Source organism: Pelecanus crispus, chromosome 2, assembly GCF_030463565.1.
Source record: "Pelecanus crispus isolate bPelCri1 chromosome 2, bPelCri1.pri, whole genome shotgun sequence".
Classification (NCBI taxonomy): domain Eukaryota; kingdom Metazoa; phylum Chordata; class Aves; order Pelecaniformes; family Pelecanidae; genus Pelecanus; species Pelecanus crispus.
The window spans coordinates 39,118,716-39,142,140 of NC_134644.1; the positions used below are offsets into that span (position 1 = coordinate 39,118,716).

The following is a 23,425-nucleotide window of genomic DNA, read 5'->3' on the forward strand; positions in this document are numbered from 1 at the left end:
TAAGAACTGTGGTACTAGGCACTATAAAATGTAGCAAGTCTGAACAGGTGGCACAGCAATAGTTTACCAGATTCACTGGCTCGGATTTTCTTGTGCAGAAAAACTGATCTCCAGTAGGATTCCTAAAATGGAAGCGCCTTTCTTGTCTCTACCCTTTTGCTTCCGAATCATGACATGAGAATTAAGACAGTGTATGCTATACTAAAAAAAAAAAGATGGTTTTCTTCTAGTTACCTTTTTTTAAAACTTTGCTTTTTCATTCAAAAAATCAAACTAACTATTCTGAGATTAAAAATCAGTTTTTAAGGGGCTTTTTATATTTATTTGTAGCATGCCTCGATTAGTCTATAATGTACCACCAATAATACACCTTTGAAGTGGAAATCTCAGGCCTGAATTAGAAAGACTTGAAGTCTGATCTTCTGCTTATCAGTTGAATGATGCAGTGAATACTTGTTTTACAGGAAGATGCTCACTGTTTCAGAATTGTTCCATTTTGCATACACCTTCTCAAAAAGCATCTATTAAAAAAGCAAGCAAGGAGAAACAAACTTACTTCTCTCCAGCCTCATGACTTTAAGTTTGATTCCAAACTGTGCCCCAACAGCCACTCCAATGACAGTACACAGACATCAAGAAGCAAAGAAGAGAAATTATGTCCTACCCCAAGGCAGTTAATAGTCTTCTGATTAAAACACTCCTAAGGGATTAGAGGAGGAAACTGAATGTTGGTCTTCCACATGTTATTCAAACAACTTAATGCTCACGCTCTTAGAAAAAAGGAAGCAACAGGATTTGCACTGCTGCTGAGAAAAAGTTCTGCAGAGCTTTTTGGTGGCACATCCAGTTATTTGGTATGACCTCTGAGAGGCTACAGTCTTTCATTAGCTTCTTAACTACTGCTGATAGCTTACCCCAGGAAAATCTGTCAGAGCAGAACCACAGGAAAAAGTGCAATGTGTTGCAAAAGCTGTAGATGCTACCAGGCAGCTTTAACATAAATCGCTATACTTACTGAAGGCATGTTTAACTGCTACAACTAAATGCATACACAGAACCGACTGTCAGAGGAAACCCACTAAACACGCAGCAGAAGATAATGCTAGTGATAAAGAACAGGTATGAATGGAAGTGGCCAATGCCAAGAGTGAACCTCCTGCACAGAAAGGAGTAAGAAGCACTTTAAATTTCTATCTAGCACTGAGCATAGCACCTTTTTTTTAAAAAGTAGTTAAGGCCAAAGAAATAATGGACCAGTGTCATGTGGCTTGGATGCTCTGCCAAGAAACCACACGGATGTAGTCAAAGGGCATTGCCTCCAAATCCAAAACATTCTTCTTGTTATTGCTTTAGTAACATAGTGCATACTAAATATATCACTACCTAAAGACTTACCGCTTATTTTAAAATAACTTTTAAATGATCATTAAATCCTATGGTGTTGGCTGTTAATTTTACTCCTGGAAAAAACAGGTAATAGCAGTAGAACCAGAATTAGTGAGCTGGACAAGACACAGGGACAGCTTGCAGTGCTTAGAACTTTATGTGCAATTAATTCCTTTCACAAATGCGTATGCTCACAGAAATGATCGATTTTACTTCTAGTGGTATTAAAAAAGGAAGCAGAGTAGGGAAATTTGTTCTTGAGAAGTCAATGACCATTGAGAGGAAAGGGAAATGGGGGGGAGAAGCCTGGAGCCTGCAGGAATTTATAATGGTAACAGTGAGGCAAAATCTTGCTAGTTAAAAATAAAATCTGGGGGGAGGAGCAAAAATGTTAGGACTGGCTCAGAGATGTGCAAGGACAGTCTTGGACTATTCACCCAAGAATGCCACCCAGTTTTGATCACAGGCTTCATTTGCGCTCCCAAATGTGCTCAAGAATAAACTTTATATGCATTCAACAGCCTCATTCAACAGCCTGCTTACAGGCTACCCTGAAAACATTTGCGCCAGTGTACTGTAACTGCTTGCAGGATCAATGCTTAAAACCTATTTTATTATATAGCCTTTCTTGTACGATCTCAATTATCAATAGAAAACCACTATTAAAAAAGAATCTAGGATTAATGTAATTTAAAGTATTTTGGTGGCTTTTTAAAGATTTTAAGATTACAACAGTCTTTGCTTTCAACATTTCCCTAATACAGCTATTACGTGATTTGCAGTAGAAACACTATATAATTAAGGCATCTTAGTTGCAATTGTAGGTGCATTCTAGTTTCCTTTTTTCCACACCATGATGAAAATTTTTCATCAAAGCAATTTCTGTAGCTAAGGAAAATGTATTTTATAGAAACTGTATTAAATGCACATTTAGTTGTTCTGTTTATGGCATATGCTTCCAACAATACAAGTTACTATAGCACTTCCCATTTTCCATTTTCAAGGTGACAGGAATGTACTCCAGTAAATTATGCTTGCTTCCTATTTCTGGTACTTACTATCTCAAAGTTGAAATACCTCCTTTAAAACTTAATTGTAAAGGATTTTTCATTCATTAAGTTTTGGAATCAAACCTTTTTATTTTTAGCATTTTTTTTAGTATCACCTTTTTAACCAGAGGAAGTATTTGTACGCCTCTGTTGTCTTCTCAGTTGTGCCAATAATGCTGGGATGTTTGTTTTACTTTTTAAAACAAAACCAAACCCGTTCCCACAACAGCTGCTTTCATGACTAACAGGTAACGAGCAGTATCCATATTAAACAAATTTTAGAATGTGCAAATACTGAGGAGTTTCTCTCCATTAGACTGCCCAAGCCTAAGAGCCTTGACAGCATGCTGCAACGCCAGGGCTGCACATTCCATGGTATTACAGCAAACTCAAGAACCATCGCCGCCAAAGTCTCAGACCAACAGACTCGGAGGCGCAAACAGCACTATAAAGGTTCCAATAAACACCAAGCAAAAATTCACACTCATGTTAATTAACTTAAAGCTATAAATACTTTATCTAAGTAGTAGTATAAGCAGTATTAATTATTGCTGCTAATCACTGCATTTCAATGCAATACAAAATACAAAGGTGTCTTGACCCATATACAAAGGAAATACCTCCATGAAGTACTAGAGGATGTTGGCCCAAGTGCTCATTTGCAACTACTCCTGACAGATCACAGCCAGTATCCTATTCATGTAGTAGCACTATTGAACTCCTTGCAGACAAACCACTCCTGTATTTATAGGATGGAAGCAGATGAACTGCATCTGCTTTGGCAGTAGCGTGCCTTACTGACTCCAATTTTGACTTCTAAAGCAGCACACATAAAGTAAGTAGGGAACGATCATCAATACTGGGGACTGCATTAAGGCTACACTAAACTTCATCTGAGAGAAGAATTTGGGGCAATTCAGTCAGTGCCTGGTGCAAGTGTTTGATGTAGCAATAATAAACCATTATGACCTATAATTTATATTTTGTCCACCGGTTTTAAAAGGAATGTTATCTGTCTACATGAGGATCACACACTATGGAAGCTGCATCTGTGTGTAGTTACTGAAGGCTATAATGGCAGTAAATCTCCAGCAGAGAAAGAGACAGAGCGTTACAGATTCAGACATCCACAATCTGACGGTTGTTCCAGAACTGAAGGGCACATACAATATTGCCCTATTAATATGCCTGAGAAAATAACCAGGGGTAGAAGGGAAATGGACACAAGAGTATGTTTCAGGTTGGTAACAAAGACTCCTGTAACCTTCTGTCTCTACTATCTGCTTTATTGATACTTTATCCTCCCAGCTATCAAACCAGACAACCCAGATTTATGTTTTGTTTTGTTTTGTTTAGCTTATAATGGCCACCATACAACAGGGCAATCAGCAGAGCATAAAGCACACCCACTTAATCTTTCTACCACAAAATATATTAAGTGTACATCTTATCATACAATTTTGACAGTCCCCGAGAATCAGAAGTCCCTATTTTCCCAGGCTCCATGAGAGCGTATGCCCACACAGAACATACTGAATATGCAAACCTGCAGAAAAAATTGTTTTAAGGTCTGGAACTCACAGCAGGAACCAAGCTAAGTTCAGTTCCACTTGGAAGCCATAAAAGCACGGGTTTAAAAAAAATGCAGCAGTATCTGGTGTTTGATATCTAACAGTATGAAACATGTTTATGACATGCATTAGGCTACAAAATCTGAGTTCATAGCCTGGGACAACAAAGCAGAACTCGGGTCTGGCATATGTAGTGGGAAATAGAAAGGCATGTCTCGTAGTGTAATGGATATCGCTGCTCCCTCAAGAGCTTGAGCTGCATAGAGCAGGTGGTTCAATGAAAGACATCAGCACTTTGGAAAAAATTAAAAAATACAATTAAAAGAGCAATTAAATAGCAGCTGGTTTAAATAAAAGTCAATTCCGATTGCGTTTTACTATAAGAACAATTCAATTCAGTTCCACAGAATTATTACTCAGAATTGAAAGGGTAAGAATGTTTGGACAAATGAGTAACTAAAACTTTCTCAGTCACACACAACTCGGTTAAAAAGGGTACCAAAATCATGAAATCTAGATGAGGTACCACTTTCAAACTACTTTAAAATTAGTCTGATTCCAAATCGGACAATCAATTCCCGTGGCACTTTCTGTGGTCTCAAAACTGCTTTTCCCTAATTTAAAAAAAAAATTCCCCCTCCCTCACATTAAGTAAAATAATCACAGAAGCAACAAGAGAAAACGCCCAAGCATATAGTGGGAAGAGGGAAACACACCACCACACACGAAAACATACCAAGCCTACATACTGGGAAGAAAATAGTTTTATACATTAAATGAGATCAACAGAAATAAGTGTTAAAAAGGGTCCTGGTTAATTTCAAAATATGCTTTAAAGGGTAAGACTGTCTCCAGGAAGAACAGGAGTTACTTGCCAAGTAGGAAATCACGTCAATACCAGCTATTCTTAATCATCATAGTCTCATGCAGTGGAGAAAATTTAGTCATTTTACCAATCAACACCACTTCTTACTTTCATATGTCAAAGTCGTCTTCTCCCCCTCCACTGACACCCTTTCTCTAGAGCAAATATACAAAGCCAATGGTGGATTCTGTGTTTGAAAAAGTTTGTTGTTTTGGTTTGGGTTTTTTTTTTTATTTTTAACATGAAGTAGAATTAGAAAGAAAATTTTTGCATTATATATGACCCATGAGAGTTTGAATCAACTCAGTCTATCCTGAATTAATTTTTGGGTTAATCTTCCAGGCTTGTGAGTTTGTATCCCATCCTCTAGACAGCAAAGATACAAAAGGAAACTGGTGACCCATGTATAAAAGCCAATAATCCCGTACAGAATATTTTCCAAGAAATGCATTTCCAAAATGCAACTAACTGGGACTTTCAACCACAGCACACTTGATCAACAAAACAGTATGATGTAAAAGAAGGCAAAATAATCCCAGAATAGCAGCATGTTGATTTACCTAGAACAGAAAAAAAGGTTTTAAAATGAGGAATTACACTTCTTGTAGAGTGTTCATTTAGGATTAGAAGACAGTTTGGCAAACAGACTGAAGAAGGGGCACTGCAACTGCACAAAACCTTGCCATCTTTCCCTTCCATGCAGCATGCTCTGTGGGTCACTCTTTTCCGGGACAAAAAGTAGTTTGAGCTACCTCCACTGAATTCTGCAATGTGCTTACGTGAGAGAGAAAATAAGGAGCAGCTCTTAGGCTGCTCTTTACCATAACACAGCCTGAGACATGAGCATCCCTTCCATTCCTCCATGCTGGAGTACTCTGGAGGTTTCAGTTCTGCCATCAGTCAACAACTGAAAAGCGAAGGCTCTGTTATTTAGATAAATGCTTTAAAAATTGGTTTAATTTCTTAAATTTTTCAAGTTTTAGGTTATATAGGGCTGGTAAGCAAGATTTTTAAAGATATATACCATGGTTAAAAAAAATTGCAAAGTACTGTAAAAAAATCTCTCGTATTGGACTATTAACAGTTAAATTTCACTTTTGATTTAAAAAAAATTTCTTTCTCCACTCACTTGTGTGGAGTATAAGAAAGTAGAAAATTAAGCAAAGACAAATTACCTTGTTTTGCAGAAGATTTAGCTTAAACATAAAAGGCTAAAACCTCATCCCTTAAGTATTTGAGCAGTGCAGCTGAAAGACTACTTGTGCCCTATGTAAAAGTGATAAAAAATTTAGTTAAATTTTAATTCAACTGTCTTTCCAAAACAGGTGTTATCATAGTCTCATATAACATGAAACTAAACAGAATGCATACATAGGCATACCATTTTGGCATATGCACATACAGACATATTGTACAAAGCAAGATCAGTTACAACCTGAAAAATAACCACACTTACCTGTTAATGTAACTTAAAGCAACATAGGTTGGCTGCTGAAGTTCTTGTTTCTCTAACACACGTGGGTCTGTATCTGAAATAAAAAATATATACACTGAATTGAGTTTTCTGTATTTACACTGAAACATATGGGACTGTATACTGCAAAGTAACACAAGTGAAGACAAGAGAGATAAAATAGTTCAACCCAGTTTATCCATATAGAGTATGCTTAGCATAGCACAATCATTTGTTCATTCATTCATAAACACAGTATTGCATTACTTTACACAAGAATTTGAAACATCAACAGTGATGTAATTTCCAACTGTCACACAAGCTTTCACAATCCCCCTCATAAATATTAGTTTTCACTGCTTTCCATGATTTACAGTGTTAAAAGGATCAAGCTTTCTTCTTTTTTAATGTAGCTATTTCTAAATATGGTTGACACATTTGGAGATGTTTCAAGAGTGATTAGATCTCTTAAGCTCGGACTTGATACTTTTCTTCTGCACCTCTGAGCTTTGCTTTCTCCCTTCTCTACAGCTTACTTTCTGACGCTCTCAATCACAAAACTAATACAAAAATGCACTTGAAGCAAAATGCTTGCCAAGCAGAGCATTGCCCACCAAAAGCCCTGAAGCAAACACAACCCAATTCCCTTGAGTGCTAACTTTCTCACTCAAATGAAAGAATATGTTTTCAATCACTGTTTTCATTGTCCTTTTCAGTTAAGTTTTGCTTTTATCTAACAAAGAAGTAGTCTTGGTTTAAATTGCTGAAACCAAAACCAAGGGAGTATGCCCACAGTTTATGTACTTTTCTTATATAAAAAAATAGCATTATTTTGAGGTTTTGAATACAGTCTTGCCCTACACTGTAGAAATGCACCTTTAGGAGCCAAGCATAAACAGACTTCAAAAGTTCCAATGGGAAATGTGTATTATGCCCATGCAGATTACTACATAGTCATTAACACTATTTTAAAAGCAATTCTGGGTGCAACTTCTGTGTTTTAACTGCAAAGAATACAAACTGCTTTTACTAAATGGCTCCCCATAGTACTGCTGCTTTCCATCTTTTATTTCTGAGAAACAACTATTTTGTGTTGGGGTGGGGGAGGAATGGAACTCCAAGCAAAACCCATGTTTTGGATTGTTCTCGCTTCCTCCTACAACTTTAAGCACTGATAATCTTAGAAAGCTCATGATCTTGATAGCCACATTTGTTTGACCTAATCAGTTGCTTCTGGTCGTTTTTGTGGGTTTTGTTTTGTTTTTAAAACATGCTACAATTATTTTGAAATCTGTCTCTGCTGCCCTGCCTTAAGGAAGATTTTTAACTGAACTGAATGGGGACTGTGCTTGAGGTAGGTGCATTTGTCACACCACTGCCCGAATCAAAATGTCTTTATTCAGTGAGCAGGGAATCCCCTGTCCCACCCCCTCAAGGCTCAGACTGATCCTAATCTTTCTTCCTACATTTGCTCCTGCAAAGCTCATGCTCCAGGATTTGCTAACATGCCTTTATCAATATGTCCCTAAAGAGATAAATACCTTTACAGAAGTTCAGAGAAGAGGGATAAAAGCACAAGTGCCAATCCAACCAGCAACCCCAAGCCTGTTATCCTTAAAAAGAGCAGATCTTGCTGATGCCTGGGGAAATTCTGCAGTAATTACCAGCACACCATGCTCTGTATTAAGCTAACCAAAGACAGCAAAGCATCAGCTATCTTCTGTGTTATCTTTATAATTCATTTCTCTGAGGAAGTTAGGTTCACACAACACACAAAGATCTTTTACTTGCCTTTGTTTCTAACAAAACCCACAGTCATTTAGCAGGCCAAGCATACAACTGCTGTCACAGTGAGCTCTGTTCGATTTACGCTTCAGTGGTGCGCAGCCTGCCATGAAACTCTCTCGATCCACAGTGTCTGCAGAGCATTAATCCCAGCCAGAACTATCTGAGAACTGCCTCAACCCAAGTTTAGGCATCTGTGGTTAAATGACTACGTCTTCCCTAATCCAGTTCTTAAAAGAGATTAACCTCCATCTATAAACAACACTTTCTGTGACTGAAGGAGACAAAACTGCGGCTGGTTTACATCAGAGTGCTGCACATATCTGTGGGAGAGGACAAGGGAAAGCTCTAATGAAGAGTCCACCACCCTTCTGCTGCTTGCCAGCGGCTTACCATAACACCAGCTGAAGATGAAAATGCAAAGACAAAACCCAAAAGTCCCACAACTTTCATAGGAGTGTGTTACCAAAGCACAGAGAAATTCGCCTGCTGACACCTGCACAAAGCAGAGTCCCGTCTCTCAGTAGGTGCTGCCTGACACACAAGGAACACACTGCACAGTCTCTATTCAGTGTACTTATCCCTTCCCCCTCCCCGTATCAGACTTTCAAGTCAATTGTGTTGTATATCCCAAACCCACCAAAAAATAATCCAGGAGGTGGTCAATAAAATCTTGTATGAATTTAGCACTCAAAATGCTTGACACGTTTTTATCCCTCTTGCAGCCAGCTGCTGGGTTGCCGGTCATGAGAATATTGCATTCACTTCTGCACTATAGCAGGAACTATACATAACATTGTTGGATATTATTTCTCTTCCCCAGCTATAATAACAGAAGATAAAAAGGAAGCACAGAAACTTGTGCTGAGGCCACCGCATGGCTCTCAGAGAAGAGCAGAAAAGAGCAGACCAGGCCAGCTGTACCACGAGTGCCAGCAGCCCTTCCCCAGGTGGAGGGGCATGAAGGCCACACCAGCAGCCCCGCTGCACCCACTTAAAACCTGCACAGCCTTGCTATCCAGGGCACATGTACCCTTTGATCACCACTGCCAGCTTTTTTCTCACTGTCTTAAAATGCTACCAGTCCATTCCTTCCCACCTCCATTCCCTCTTCCTTATTCTCTGCCCAACCTCAGCCAGCACCTTTCCTCTCTCATGCCCCTTCATAATCCCAGTTCTTGCTACTTGTCCTGCCTCCCATCGCTCTCTCCTGCCCTCACTGTCATCCTGCCCACTCCTCTCCCCTCAAAATTCCTGAGATACGAACAAGTTAAAAATCACATGGAGATGTCTATAACCACTTGTTCACTCTTGTACCACAGGACTGAACATATATACAATTTTTTCCCTGTACTGCCCTCTTCCCTGGGGCCTCTGACCCCCCACCCCTTATTGTATCTTACTTCCAATTTAGATGGTCTTGACTTACTTTCTTGATGTTAGTTAGCACACTTTTGAGCACAGGGTGCATATACATTACTGTTAACAACTACAAAAAGACTGCAACCATCTGGTGCTTGCTAAAAAAAAAAAAAAACCAACAAAAAACAAACCCAACCAAACAAAAAAGACAGTAATTGGCATTTTTTTCTTTTTTTTTTTTTAAACCAGATAGCAAACACAGCTACAGTGAGACTAAGTAGCAGTATTCCCTGATGCTGAACCTTCAAGCCTGTACAAGTGCTCAGCTTCTCTCACGCCTAGGTACATTCATACAGACACCAGCATCGTTTTCTAACACATGCTCCCCAAAGCCCCAGTCGCCAAATACATGTTACCCCACTGACCAGGATGTTATGCATCAGCCAACACTCTCAACTATCTCACTCGAGGATGAGGAGCAGGGGTGGCAAAAATCTGTTGTCAATCTCACAAAATGGCCCTGTATAGTGTTAAATGTTTAGTCAATGTTTCTTCAAACATACACAGGCTGGCCAAAGTCAGCCAAAAGTAGCTTAAATAGTTTCCGAACAGACACTTATAATGGATTAAACACTCACAGATGACAAATCTTTTTCTTGAAAAGTATTTAAGCAGTACAACGTAGGGTTGATATGAGCTCCCTTTTTTATAAGAAAAATACCCAGACAGCACACGCACAAAAACACAAGTACAGCTTTTGAAGGGACTGGTTAATTAGCATTACTTTAACTAGTTACCCTCGCTTCTTGAATTAAAATGGGCTATCAAAGACTTGCTACTTCATTAGTTTTGCTGTAACACTTTACACTGGTAGGACAAATTGCCACCCATTGTACATTAGCTGCCTTCATTACTTGTCTTTTCTCATAAGCATTATGTTCCACTGATTTAATTCCACAACGGGAAGAAGAAAAGCACTAAGGACTTTCTGTAATGCTGTGGGGTTTTTTAGCTACGTCCTCTTATGTTACTATGGTGTTAGATTTTTTGAAATCCTGGGTTTTTTTTCTCTTTTTCTTTAATGAAAATAAAATTTTGCTTCCATATGAACTACCCCAGGGTTTTGTTCTGGGTCGCACCACCTCACTATTAAAAGACTGAAGTGTGGGCGCTAACATCCAGGAGAGAGGGATACTCAACTGATCTTCTATAGAATTAGATACCTCCAACTTCTCACATCCACAAGCTGTTTCATACTGGGCAACCAGACAAGTAGTATGAGTGTGTAATTAAGGCTAAGACCATATATTGCACTGCGCCATCTTCGAAGTGCTCAGACGAAGGCAGGCATTTTCTGTGGAGCTTGTTCTAACAAACTGAATCACTGACTACTGAACCAAGCTACGATTACTAAATCACCTCACTCTACGCAGAAATAGCTTGCAGATTGAAAACGCTGCAAAATCCTAACCTGGTGAAGTATTTTAAAGAGAGCAAATAATAAAAGAGGCACACGCATCCTGTGTAAGTACGGTCTCCATCAGTTATGTAACTTTGTTCTACACGAGTGTTTCTGCACAGAAATACATGCCACATCTTTGTTATTACATAATGGAGCAGTAGGTTTTGCCCTGCAAGATAGCTATCATAAGCAACTTCACATGAGAACTTCACTTTCATAAAGTCCCAGCATTTAAATCACTGTGAAAAATCACTTTTCACCTTATAGAGGGCACACAGAAAAGTGCTAACAAATTTCAGTGGCATTATTTTACAACCGCAAGCTTTCTTCTTACAGGGACTAGGAAATGTCACTACCACTAGCAAAGTGGTAAAGATAGTCTCAGAAGAAAAAAATAATGACTTAAAGGAGGTAAAATGTAAACTGCTCTTCAACTTCTTGAATATTAAGTGGCCAGTGCTGCTTTTACCTCACTGTGCCGTCACTTAACAGGCAGAAGTTGAGGTCAAGACTGACAAGAGTCCAGGTACCTAAAGAAGGACATATGAATCCCTGTTCACATACAAATTAAGTGATTGGATTTTCAAGATTTTTTGGTAGCTGTAAGCCTCCAACAGGTTTCACTGGTGTTGTAGATATTACATTTCAGGGGAGGAGGGGTAGGGGGGATGTCCACATCTTAAAAAGACTTAGGTTTGAAAAACATGTCTTCTATCAGCCATGCTGTTACTTAAGCCAAATAGTTGCAACAAAAGCAAAACCATAAAACTCCACTTGCCAACCCAAGGGTGTTATTTCTGTTTCTGTTTAATCTCAAAAAGAATAACAAAATGCCTCAAATGTTATGAAAATAATGGCCCTGCAAAGGATTTTAAAAGCACCAAAACTTGTATTTACAAGGACCAAGGACTTGCAGTATGAGCTATCTCCCAAGTCACTCAGAGATGTTTATGATAATCTCACCTTTTTGTGCAAGATCGGTGCAAGATCACGCTGAGGTGAACTGCCAACACAGAGGTCCCCTAGACTCACAACTGGCTTTGTCAGAACATCCATACACACATTCCGCTCGCCCACCACCAGGTTTGCAGAGTGCCTGTCTTGTATTTCACTTGGCCTTGAAAACTGGCTGATATAAGTCATCTCAGCTAATTAATTAAAACCTACGCTTCCCTTGAAACTAGCTTGCTTCACTAATGATGCCAAGGCAAACATTTCTGTTGGCTTCCTCAAAAGTCCGCAATTGTTCTTACATGGATGTAGCTTAAAAAACCAGAAACAGATAAATTCAATGTTACTGGAAACTGTTTCCCCATCCAAAAGCTCCATTACAAGGAAGCCACTATGAATTTCACGTTTTCAATTCCAAATGCAGTGTTATTCAGGTCTTCTTATGAATTCAAAGGATAAGATCACAGACAACTGATTTTACAGATATTAACATGGTCCCTTAATTATATCTTTAATAGAATTTAATAGAAAAAAAAATTTCCCTCATCTCCAAAAAGGAGATGATGCTCTACACTTCACAGACAGAACACTGGAGGATAAATACCATGATTCTGCAATACTTTTAAACCTACATGACTTTGAGAACACCTTAATATTTAGACACAAGTTTAAGTTCTTTCCAAGATCAAGGTGTTAAATGCCCACAGAGATGGACTTATCGAAATGTGTGAAACAGATTAGATACCAAACTCTTCCACATTTCCAGATTAAGGTCTCATTAAATAGATGACTGAGAGAGCTACATTCAGGCAAGTACAAACAAGAAAACACTGTATTTATTTCAACCTTAACAGTTTCAGTGAACATTAGAGGCTTCAGGATATATTTTAGTACAAAATTCTCCCTGTTTGGTCTATCCCAGATTTGCAAAACTTTCTCATTTAGCTGCAAACAGTTTATTTCCCCCACCAAATTGCTCATAAGTGCATGAAGCCATGAAAAAAACCCCTGAAAAACACAAGCCACATAAATATTACTAGGTGGTCACGAAACTGCAGTCTTTTTGGCCTGCTGGGAGACAGCTATATCAGGCTGACAGAGCTCTACTGGCACTCTGCTGCGCCTCAAACCAGGCCCACATACTTTCCACTCAGCAAGTGATTGCAATTGCTGCATTACTGCAGAAGGATAAAAGAGTCAAAGCCAAGGTCACAGTCCAAAGTTTAAACTACCGTGGACCTCTCCTAAAGCCTGCAAGCACAGAAAAGGTAGCATTAATCTTAACAACTACAAATTATTTATTATGCATGTGGACAAGTGGTTAGCAAAAAGAAGTATCAAACAGAAGGTTTATTTAAATGAAAGCTGCCTCAGGAAAAAAGCCAACAAGTATACATTGGGAATGCACACACAGGCAGCTGGAAGGCATAGAAAGCAGCATCTGCTGACTTAACACCCTGGTTTAGCACACACTAGCCTCTTCACATAGGTGCCCCTCATAAGGAAGCGAAGCAGTCTTCATCGAAGTTTCTGAAGAAAATGGGAATGTGTAAGAACAGCCTCTTCATAGGAAACGCACCCTGATCCCAGGGACGCCACACTCCAGGATTTTACCCGCACTGAGTGTAATGACTGCAGAATCTGTAAGAAGCAGTCAGAGGGTATCACTGCAAGAGGGACTGTATAAAAAAAGGAGGTCACAGAAGTTCAAAAGCAGCCTGCTGAAAATTAAAGCACAAGAAACTCCAAGAACACCACAACCAACAGCATCCATTCACTGCTGCAGACTAGCACATGTAAAACCCTGTTTTATAAATACACAAATTTTGTGAGACACAAGAACTCAGAGCTTTGTCATAAGAGAAAATGGTATCTTGCTTGGTGATAAGGTAGTATATGCTATTTCGGATTACCTACACAGAAACAAATCTGTGCTTTGGTCTTACAGCAAACAGAAGAGTAGAACGTTTTTATGTACCACTATTACTGAGCAATCTTGTTTCATCCTTGCAAGCTGCCGCTATTTAAATCAGACTGTGAACTCTTAGAAGTAATGGCCATCCCTTACCTCCCATTGCCCAGCCAAATAGGGTTCTGATTACAGCTACACATGCACTAATTTAATGCATAATTACTAAAAGGATTTTAGGTTAAAATGGTAGCTCAGCAATACAACTGAGTAGATCATTTGACGTTTTCAGTTTTTAATTTAAAAACCAAATAGCCAAGTAAACGTAAACACCAGGATTTGCAAACCTTCTGAAAAGTATCTTTCATTAAAAAAAAAAGTGATATAACCCTATGTAAGAAAAAGGTGTTTCAGATATGGACAACAGAAAAGAGGAAGAATGCATGGAGTCCAATCATGGATCCTGAATCTTTAAAATGTTCTAATTTCTGCAATTAAGTTAATTATTGCACACTAGTAAGTGACCACAGTGCTCCCCAGTTGCTGAAAGCAACCTTTGGATCTGTCATGCTGTCTTCAAATAGGCAATTAAAATGAAAAATGAGAGTGTGCATAACTTTCCAGTGCCATATATTATACATAAATAACACAACACACAAATAAGAACAGGACAGAAGTTCTGAACCCAAACACTTGATCAACTTAGTCATGCCTTCATCTGTTTATTTTAAAATATATTACTTTGCTACTCTTGTGGTCCTTATTACAGACAAGCTACTACCTTAAGAAGAGTCTTCCCTTGCCAGAAATTAAAAGACCTTTCCATTCCTCTGTCCCCAATATAATTTGCATTAACCGAGTGTGGATAGTATCAAACATGTTAGGATAACTGTGAGGTAGTGGACAGATGCAAGCAACTGATCTGTTCCTTTGTTCCTCCATGGGGCAATCTGGTTGACCAGAACTTGCCTGTTACAGTACTATAAACCAAGTGCAGAATTTGTGAAATTCTTTATTTAAAAGATTAAAAAAAAAAAAGGATCATATACTGATATACTGTAAGTGTTCTCAGTGGAAAGCTTGAAGGTCATATGCAGCCTGTGAGGAACAACATCACAGTTCCCTTTCCATCCTTACAAGGTGTGTGAGCTCTCTGTGTACCATCCTGCATCCGAATCCCCTCTCTCCGGCAGGTGAGCACAACCAGCATCCTCTCTCAGCAGAGAAGTTCAAGCTGTGGCCTTACCTGGTCCCATTAGAAGCTGGTCCGATTAGAGACACAGCCCAGCCCACGTGGGCCTCTGCAGACCTCCGGCACAGCTAAACAACAGTCTACCACCTATGGCTGCTTCAGCCTGAGGTTGCCTCTGGCAGAAGGGATGGCACCTGATCAACCAGTTTTTAAGCGATCTCCCATGTACCCCCTCCTCTGAAAACCCACCCAAAACTCCAGCAGCAACTACAAAGCAGGGAGCTGTGTGGAAGGGTATAACCGTAACGCATTAAGAGAGTATTACTGTGCACTGTGATTACAGAAATCCTCATAATATTCTTGGTTGCTCATGTCTCGGGATATAAAAAGTAATGCTGTAAATCAGATACTTAATTTCTATTCAAATGGAACATAATGGCTGGTAACTAGCCGCAGAGCTGCAAATGTCAAAAAGGCGTCTCGTGATCTTTCAGATGTAGTGAACTGCAAGCACACTTCATGTGCCGTGATGCTTTTCCACTTATTATGTTAATTAGTTTTTATTTGAAACATACAATTATTGCTGCAACCAAATGCAATCATTAATGGTTACTTTTAACAAGTAAATCAAATCAACAGGAGACCAGCAGTGTGTTGGAAAGGACCCTTACAGAAGCGGGGGGAAGGGGGTGGGGGGGAAGGGAAGGAAGTCTGATGCTACTTTATTTTACTTTTTAAATTGTGAGATGTATTCTATGTATTCTATTTTTAAGCATTTGAAATGTTAACATCTTGCTTGCAACTTCTAAGTGCAAATATACTTAATGAAGCTTGAAATAGAGAAAAATTAGAATGCCATTTTCATGGAATTTCCCAACATTTAATTCAAGTCAAGTAATCTCATGAGGTGCCACTGGAGAGTGTTAAAATAAAAGGTCCATTCTCACTTAACAGCCAAGCACACAGGACATAACATATGTTATTACTAATATCTCTAAAATGATCCCATTTCAGTAATGAAATGAGTATTTTTATTCCTCACCATGCTGTGACGTTTCTTTTGTCTGAGACTTTTAAAAACTCATATACTATGGAAAGGCACTCACCTTTAATTCACCCGAATCGGAAGCTCCCCAAAATTAATTTTAAAAAATTAAGTCCATAATTTAGGGGTATTATTCTGTTCTAAAACAATGATAAAACCACCTTTGTGGCATGCAGCACCCTCCCCAAACACACACACCAGCATGATGCTCTTTTTAAATCACTTTTGTAGGTCCCAACTACAGTCGGTGCCCTCTGCACAAGTGGTAACACTGCAGCTATGTTGGCAGAGTCCTCTAAGGGGGGCACAGCAAGAGCACATCAAAAGGACTTCTCTTGTTGGCATAGTTGTATCACCTCCCCAGATGACACGAGGCCAATAAAAACAGTCTGCCACCATAGCTGTGACCCCCCCCCAGGGCGAGCAGGTATGGGGATGCCTGCTGGGGAAAGCATTTTTCATTCCCTGCGCTGACAGACTGGAGAGAAAGGAGGAAAAGGGCTGGAGGGTACTTTCCAATGCAGAACCCAGCCCTGCACGCAGATTTGCTAGGTGTTCAGTCAGAAACCTCTGTTTCCAAAATTCACACATTTCTCCACTCTCTAAGGTCATACACATCATTACCCATTACATTTGGAAGCCAACAAAAAAGAAAAATGAGGAGCATTCATCTTGCATTCAGCATTTGCCAAAATTACGAGGAAATAATTTTTGGAGTTGGCAATGGACTGACTGAGGGTTGAGTTTAGTGGGTTTCTATGAGAACCCAGGCCTGGCCTGGGCAAATCCATTGGGAGGTTTGGTCTTTTTTGGGCAAAATGCGGTTAACTAGTAGTAGAAGAACCACCTTTACAAAACCCACAAGTCTGTGCTTTTTCAAATCAAGCATGTGAGGTGAGTACATGCTTAAATCCATATTTGAGGACAAACAGTTTTGCATAAAGCAAGCAGTTATTTCAAAACAGCTAGTTTTCCTATTAAAAAAATTGAAAATTTATAGGTTTGTGTTTTGCCTTTTTATTATTATTACTCAAATACTCAAACCCTTGTTCTCATCTAGTTTTAATAATGAAAACCTGGCTAAACATTCCAAAATAAATAAAACCTAGTATTACTTTAAATAAAAGTTCAAAATATATATCTTGACAGTTCTGATGCTTGAGGGTTTTATTTCCCAAAGTAGTAATGATCTCCAGGAGTTAAAATAATATGATTATATCCCAACTCCATGGCCAGCTAAACCACAACTGAACTTCAGTGGCACATATTTCATCTGCAATGTCAGAAGATCTCCATTTCAGACTATCAACATAGCACTAAATTTTCAAGTGTCATTGAAAACAGGCCACTTTTAATTCTGGCTGGAAACACTAAAATGAGCCACTATAGGCAGCGCAGCTAGTATTTCACAAATTAAACCTCTTCATCTTTACCAGGAATCAAAAAGGAAAGCTTTTTACTCTAAGTTATTTACTGTGTCCACACTCCTCTGCAAAGAGTGGTTGCAGGGTTTCTTGGTTTATTTTTTGAGGGAGGGTTGTATTAGAAGGAAACAATACATATTTTTCCTGTCAGTCACTAGAATTGCTGTAAGAAGCTTAACTTCTGGGCTACTACTTTGCACAGTCTTGTAGGAGACAGACTGGATTCCTAATCTTCACTTCCTGCTGACAGGGAGTGCACAAACCCAAGCAATTTCTTGTAAGGAAGAAGGCAATGGCACCATTACTTAGCATTACTCCAGAGAAGCCCCCTGCAGAAGATGGCAACCGTAGCTGGTGCAGCCAGAGGCTCGCGGAGCAAGGACGGGAACCAACTGCATAAGAATGCCAGGTGCTCAGATAACCTTTATTTCCTGAAACGTCTTTTCCAAAATTCATTTGGACATACTGTGTCTTACACAATTTTATTTCATTGGAAATAATTTCACCACCGGTGTGCCTTATCCAAGACTATGAACAACTCCACATTTGTCACCAGTGCTATGCATGAAACATCCAGCAACAAGCCTACCCCACAGGGAACGAGAAACACACAAATACACCATCTATCACTATATTTTGGGGGGGGGGGTGGGGTGGGGTGGGTGGGGGGGGGTAGGTTTCTCTCTAAGGGGAAGACATCATCACTGAAAATATTAGGTTCACATTTGTGCGCTACTGTGAGGCAAAAAAATCTACTCTGCAAACTGACAACTATTTTTATTGAGATGTATTGCATCTCTTCTATAGCACCTTTTTGAAGGTACTATATTCATTCACTGGGATAACAAGGACTGGTATGGAAGAAATTTTTAAAATACTGTTACCCATAAGCTTTGGGCAACAAGACTATTTTGTTTGCCCTTAAGTACTAACAGTGGAGCAGATCCTCTGCACTTTTGTACCTTTGACACCTGCTCTTGAAAGAGCATTTTAAATTATCTTCTCTTGAGAACTAGTAAGATGAAATAGATTATTTCACAAACTCAAGTTACCACCTCAGTTCCAGTATCTCCAGCCACTGGAAGCAAAGTATGGTAAGCGGTTGGGTGCCCTCCGCTGAATGGCATCTGGCCACCTTGGTCCAGCTCCTAGCGGCCAAGTGTTTGCAAAGCAGGGAAGAGGTGAAGTCTCACAGCTTGACTGAACCTGGATCCTGTAATTTGCTGCCTCAGTGCAATGGTCTGAATTTATACAACACAAAGATAAAACTGAGGTTTTACCCTCACCCAACCACTCATGAACTGAGGCTTGTGGAGGGATGAGAGGAGACATTTTCTGTCCAGGGGAATGCTGTGCTAGTTTCCTTCAGTGAGAAAACTTCAGGTTTTCAGCACAGCCAAATGACTTTTTCCTCATCATCAAGCCCAGCGCAGATTTCCACACACTGACTCACCCTGGTGTGTCATCCGCAGAGGCAGGAGCGGGAGGAGAGCTGCAACTCAAGGAGAGAAAGTCGCTCTTAACCCTTAACCCGACAAGCCAGGGAGGGGAAACACCCTTCCCACAACGGGCAGCGGCGGCCACTCCTTCACGGGGAGAGACAAGCGCAACGAAACGCCTCGTTCGACTCCTGAGCAGAAGACTGAAGAGAAACGAGACATTCCGCTCTGGTGTGAAAAGACATACCACGAGGGGCGGGTCGTTAAAGCGACGAGGATCAGTTTGCACTGGATTTACCACAGTCTTTGCAAACCTCCCGTGTGCTTCCCATGCAGGGACGCGCACGGGGTGCCCGGCCGGCTCAGACGCACCCCCAGGGCGCTGCCGCCCGCCCGGCTCCGCTGCCGGCGGAGGCCCCTGCCCCGGTCCCGGTCCCGGTCCCGGTCCCGGTCCCGGTCCCGGTCCCGGTCCCGGTCCCGGTCCCGGGCAGAGCCAGGCCCGCCGCGCCCCCGCGTGGCGGCGCCGAGAGCGCGGCCCCCGCCGCCAGCGCCGCTCGCCCGCCCGCCGCCATTTCCCTTCTCCGCTGAGGCGCGGAGCGGCCGGCGGCTGCAGTTTCAGAGACGTTATTTCACCTCCCGCAACAGGAGGGGTTTTCGAGCCGTTTCTCCCCGTCTGCCTTTGCTCCTCACAAGGCACCGGCGGCAGCCGCTGTGTCTCCCCCATCATTTCTGGCAGGCACATAGCCCCTCAGGTGCTCTCCCGCCAGTTTTGACGGGAAGAATGGTAGGGAGGTACAGCATTTAACAACAACAATAATAGTATCTGCTTCTGTCGGGGAAGCCAGAGCAAGTGACTGCGATGCAACCTGAGCATGACAACCTGCCACGGAAAGACGAGGCGCGACTGCCACACCAAGGCCCCAGCTCTGCGACTGTGGGCCCCTGTTTTGAAACGGGGTACACAAAATGGCTTCCCTGACGAACGCGGCAGGTACGCCAGTTCACCTTCACGGAAGAGGGGCATGCAGCCTTTATCACCACTCAGTACTGTTAAAACATTCCTGTTAGAACTTACAATATTATCCACTGCCTAAATACTGTGTCACTCTACCTATTTGTTTTCTGTCATTTCTTCAAAACTGAAAGGTATTGAGATAATTTTTCTACTTCCAATAGCTCTGATGTAGAGAAAACCCAAATCAGACTGAATTAAGCTTAGCTTCAGTGTTGCTGAAAGACAAAACTTAAGGCGGGGTGGGCAGGGGGGTGAGAATGATCACATTAAAATAGAAAATAAATTCAGATAAGCCTAAAAATGTTGACATTAAGTAGAGATTTAAGGAAATCAATGAGCTTAATAATCAAAGATGTTTTAAGGCCACGGCATGTTCTTACACCTTCTACTTTCTTATCCCATTCAAAAACATGCTGTGTTCAACAAACAAAAATTAATTTCCCAGTGTGAACACAAAGGAAATGCAGTAAGTTACAAATTCCTTTAAAATTCTAATACTCTCTTTGCCCTCACACAGTATTTGAATATAGAATCATTAATCAAATAGTCACACCAGTGAACACAAAGTTAGCTTACCATAATAAAAAAGTATTTACAGTTAAGACAACAGGAAGACTATTCACTAAAAAAGCTCACAAAACATTACATTCAATCCTTCAGCTTCCACAGTTTTGCCTGATATTCATGTAAGCTGAAGTGTCTGTACTTCCTTAATGTTTCATGTAATAGAAAGCAACAGAAGGGCACTGCACTTTTGGCAGGTGGAAGTGGTGCTCCAGGTTCATACAAGTCAAGCTCAGGAAGGTTTCTCAGCAGAAAAAGCTCATTTTCTGCTCACGAACACCTCAGAGGATCAAGCAATCTAATAAATGCACTGATATGTCAAAAATCTGTTTTAATTAAGTTAGGGTAGGATAAAAGATACAAAAGAGAAAATTTTCTACAAACAGTAAAATTTCTTCTTGCACAGAATTATGTACAAAGAAAATCCGTTCACTCATTTTTGCCTGAGCTTGCTATGTTGACTATCTCTGTTGTCTTGTAAGAATGCAGACAAGCAATGCCTCACTCCTAGCTCAGTACAACTTCAAAAGGTAGTACTGCTCTGTTTCAAAACAGTGTTAAATTTACTCTATTTACATGTCTGTAGCCATCTGAAAAATGGATTATTCAGAATCACCAAAATGTCAGTTATTTTGCTCTTCTTGTGTATTATAAGTAATTAGAATCAAGAAGAACTTGGAAACAGGTAGGGGGAAAGGAGGACATCAGTGATATTGAAAACTAAAGCAAGGCCTTCTCAGATCATGATACATAAATATCTACAGTATATATACCCCTTTCCTGGTATCTCAGAGAAAAGATGCACATTCCTCTAAAAAATGCAGCTGCTAATTTTACATTTAATTGCTGCCCAAAAAAATTACTTCCTGAAGTGATGATTTAGTACCTTCTAAATTCTACTATTGTTACTACTAAACAGCAATTAACTGTTAGAAGTTGATAGCATTATCCATTATTACAGCAATAAATCTTAATATTCTTTTTATTCTGTTCCTTCTCTGATCAACAGCTGATTATGAAATAGAAAGCACAGCATATATTTATCAAAATGTTTTAAGGGATATGATAAAATGAAGACACTTTGAAGATAAAGGTTCTGATGCTGAATTTAAGGACAATTTAAATTCTGACTAATTTGGCTCGATGTTTATTCAGCTATGCTGTAACTTACTCTGTTGGAGTTATTTTTAAACATGATTTTTCAAAATTCTCTGAAGAGTATTAAATAATTTGGCCCCAAAAGACTGCCAGTCTATAGAAAGACACTTTCAACTTTAAAAATAACAGTTCTTTCTCAGAACATATTTCAATAATCATCTTACAAATGTAACTGCACATAACATTAGAACAATAACATCACCTTTCCAAGTATGTTACTACATGCAACAGCAGATGGCTTCCCATTTGTAGTCCGTGTCTCTCTCTTCAAGAAATAGCTTAAGAAGTTTAACCAAACTCTTTAAAACGTTCCTATCAAACACTTACTTAAAAAGGTATGGCCTATTAAAAGGGTACGCATTACAGCAGAAAAGCTTGTTTGGTTTGCTGTTTCTAAACAAACTAATAAAAGAATCCAATTGTTAACAAAAATCTCCAGGTTCAATAGACACCTGCATATCAGCATCAAGACAATATAACTGCATTCCTGCCGGGATTAGTTCACAGTATTTAGGTGAAGGTGCTTTGAACTCTCTTTGTATTCGGGACTAACATAGAGTAAATAAGTATGGTAGTTGGATTACCAGAGAAATTAAGACCACCACAAAGAATACTACCCTCCCCCAAAGCATTTTCCCTGCCCCTCCCAACAAGTCTTTTCTATTCCCTACTGCTGTTTCTAAATACATCTGCTAAGGCTAAGTGAAACATCTCCCTCTCCATTCAGTTTGGATTTTAGCAGCTTTTAATATTCGTTCCTTAATGCAGTGTCAGTGTGCTCACCCTTGCTCTACAGAGTGGTATTGATTTGCAGCGAGAAGCAGAGAACTGTCTAGTAACTCCTCCGTAATATATTCTAGCTCTAAAGCTTTTCACTACAGTCAGTAGACTACCTAATAGCCTAGTCAAAATGAAGACAAATATCTTCTATGACAGAAAACTGCAGGGAAGGTGGCATGAATTAAAGAGTATGGAAATAAACACCTTAAACAAACCACCTCAGTGGGAGACTGACATTGTCTGTCTGCCAATGAACTGCAGACAAGATGCTTAGAAAAGCCCCATAACAAAGAAAAAGCTGCATATTGTTTGAGGGTTCCCATGTCAGCACCACCCCTGAAGCCAGAAACATTAATAACTTCTTTTGCTTTTCTTCTTTCTGGGGAGGAGAAGGGAGTTGAAATCAAAACAAACAAACAAAAGCATCTAAAGAATATCACTTTTACTACTAGTTGAAATCGTTCCGTGCCAAGTACTAATGTAAAATGCTGGGGTTGAAGGTTTCTTCTTTTTGTTTTGAAAGGGATGAGAGTCTCCTACAATTCGGCTGAATTGTAAAAAGCTTCAGACACTCCTTAGCAGAGGCTCTCCACTGTATCAGCTCAGAAGCCAAGCCTGCCAATTTGATGAGGTAATTAGACTTGCTTACATCTTCTCCTAAAAGATCTACCTTTTTCCTCCTTTACATACTCGGAAAACACTTTACTAAATTTAGTAACAATGAAACATACCAGACTGACAGCTGTCAAAAAAATGCCCTCTGTATTGCCTTGGTAAGCAGAATTTCAATATGAGCAGTCAAAATATAAGTTTTTCTATTGTTATATCACTGGGGTAAACACTTTCCAGCTTCCAAGACTGACGGCATGTACTGGCATATCATTCCAATACAGGATGAGACCCAAGAACTCTGTCCTGGTTTCAGATGGAATAATTTTCTTCCTAGTAGCAGGCATAGTGCTGTGTTTTGGATTTATTGTGAGAACAATGTTGATAACACTCTGATGGTTTAGTT

The 23,425-nt window shown here is 39.9% G+C and overlaps 1 protein-coding gene across 1 annotated transcript in view; it reads right to left on the reverse strand.

Moving 5' to 3' along the window:
• JAZF1 (JAZF zinc finger 1) overlaps positions 1–23,425 on the reverse strand; it is a 201,210-nt gene that overhangs the window by 84,890 nt on the left and 92,895 nt on the right. The window contains exon 2 of the mRNA XM_075706310.1: positions 6,328–6,400. Coding sequence (XP_075562425.1) covers positions 6,328–6,400 — 73 coding nt within the window. The remainder of the gene's footprint in view (positions 1–6,327; positions 6,401–23,425) is intronic.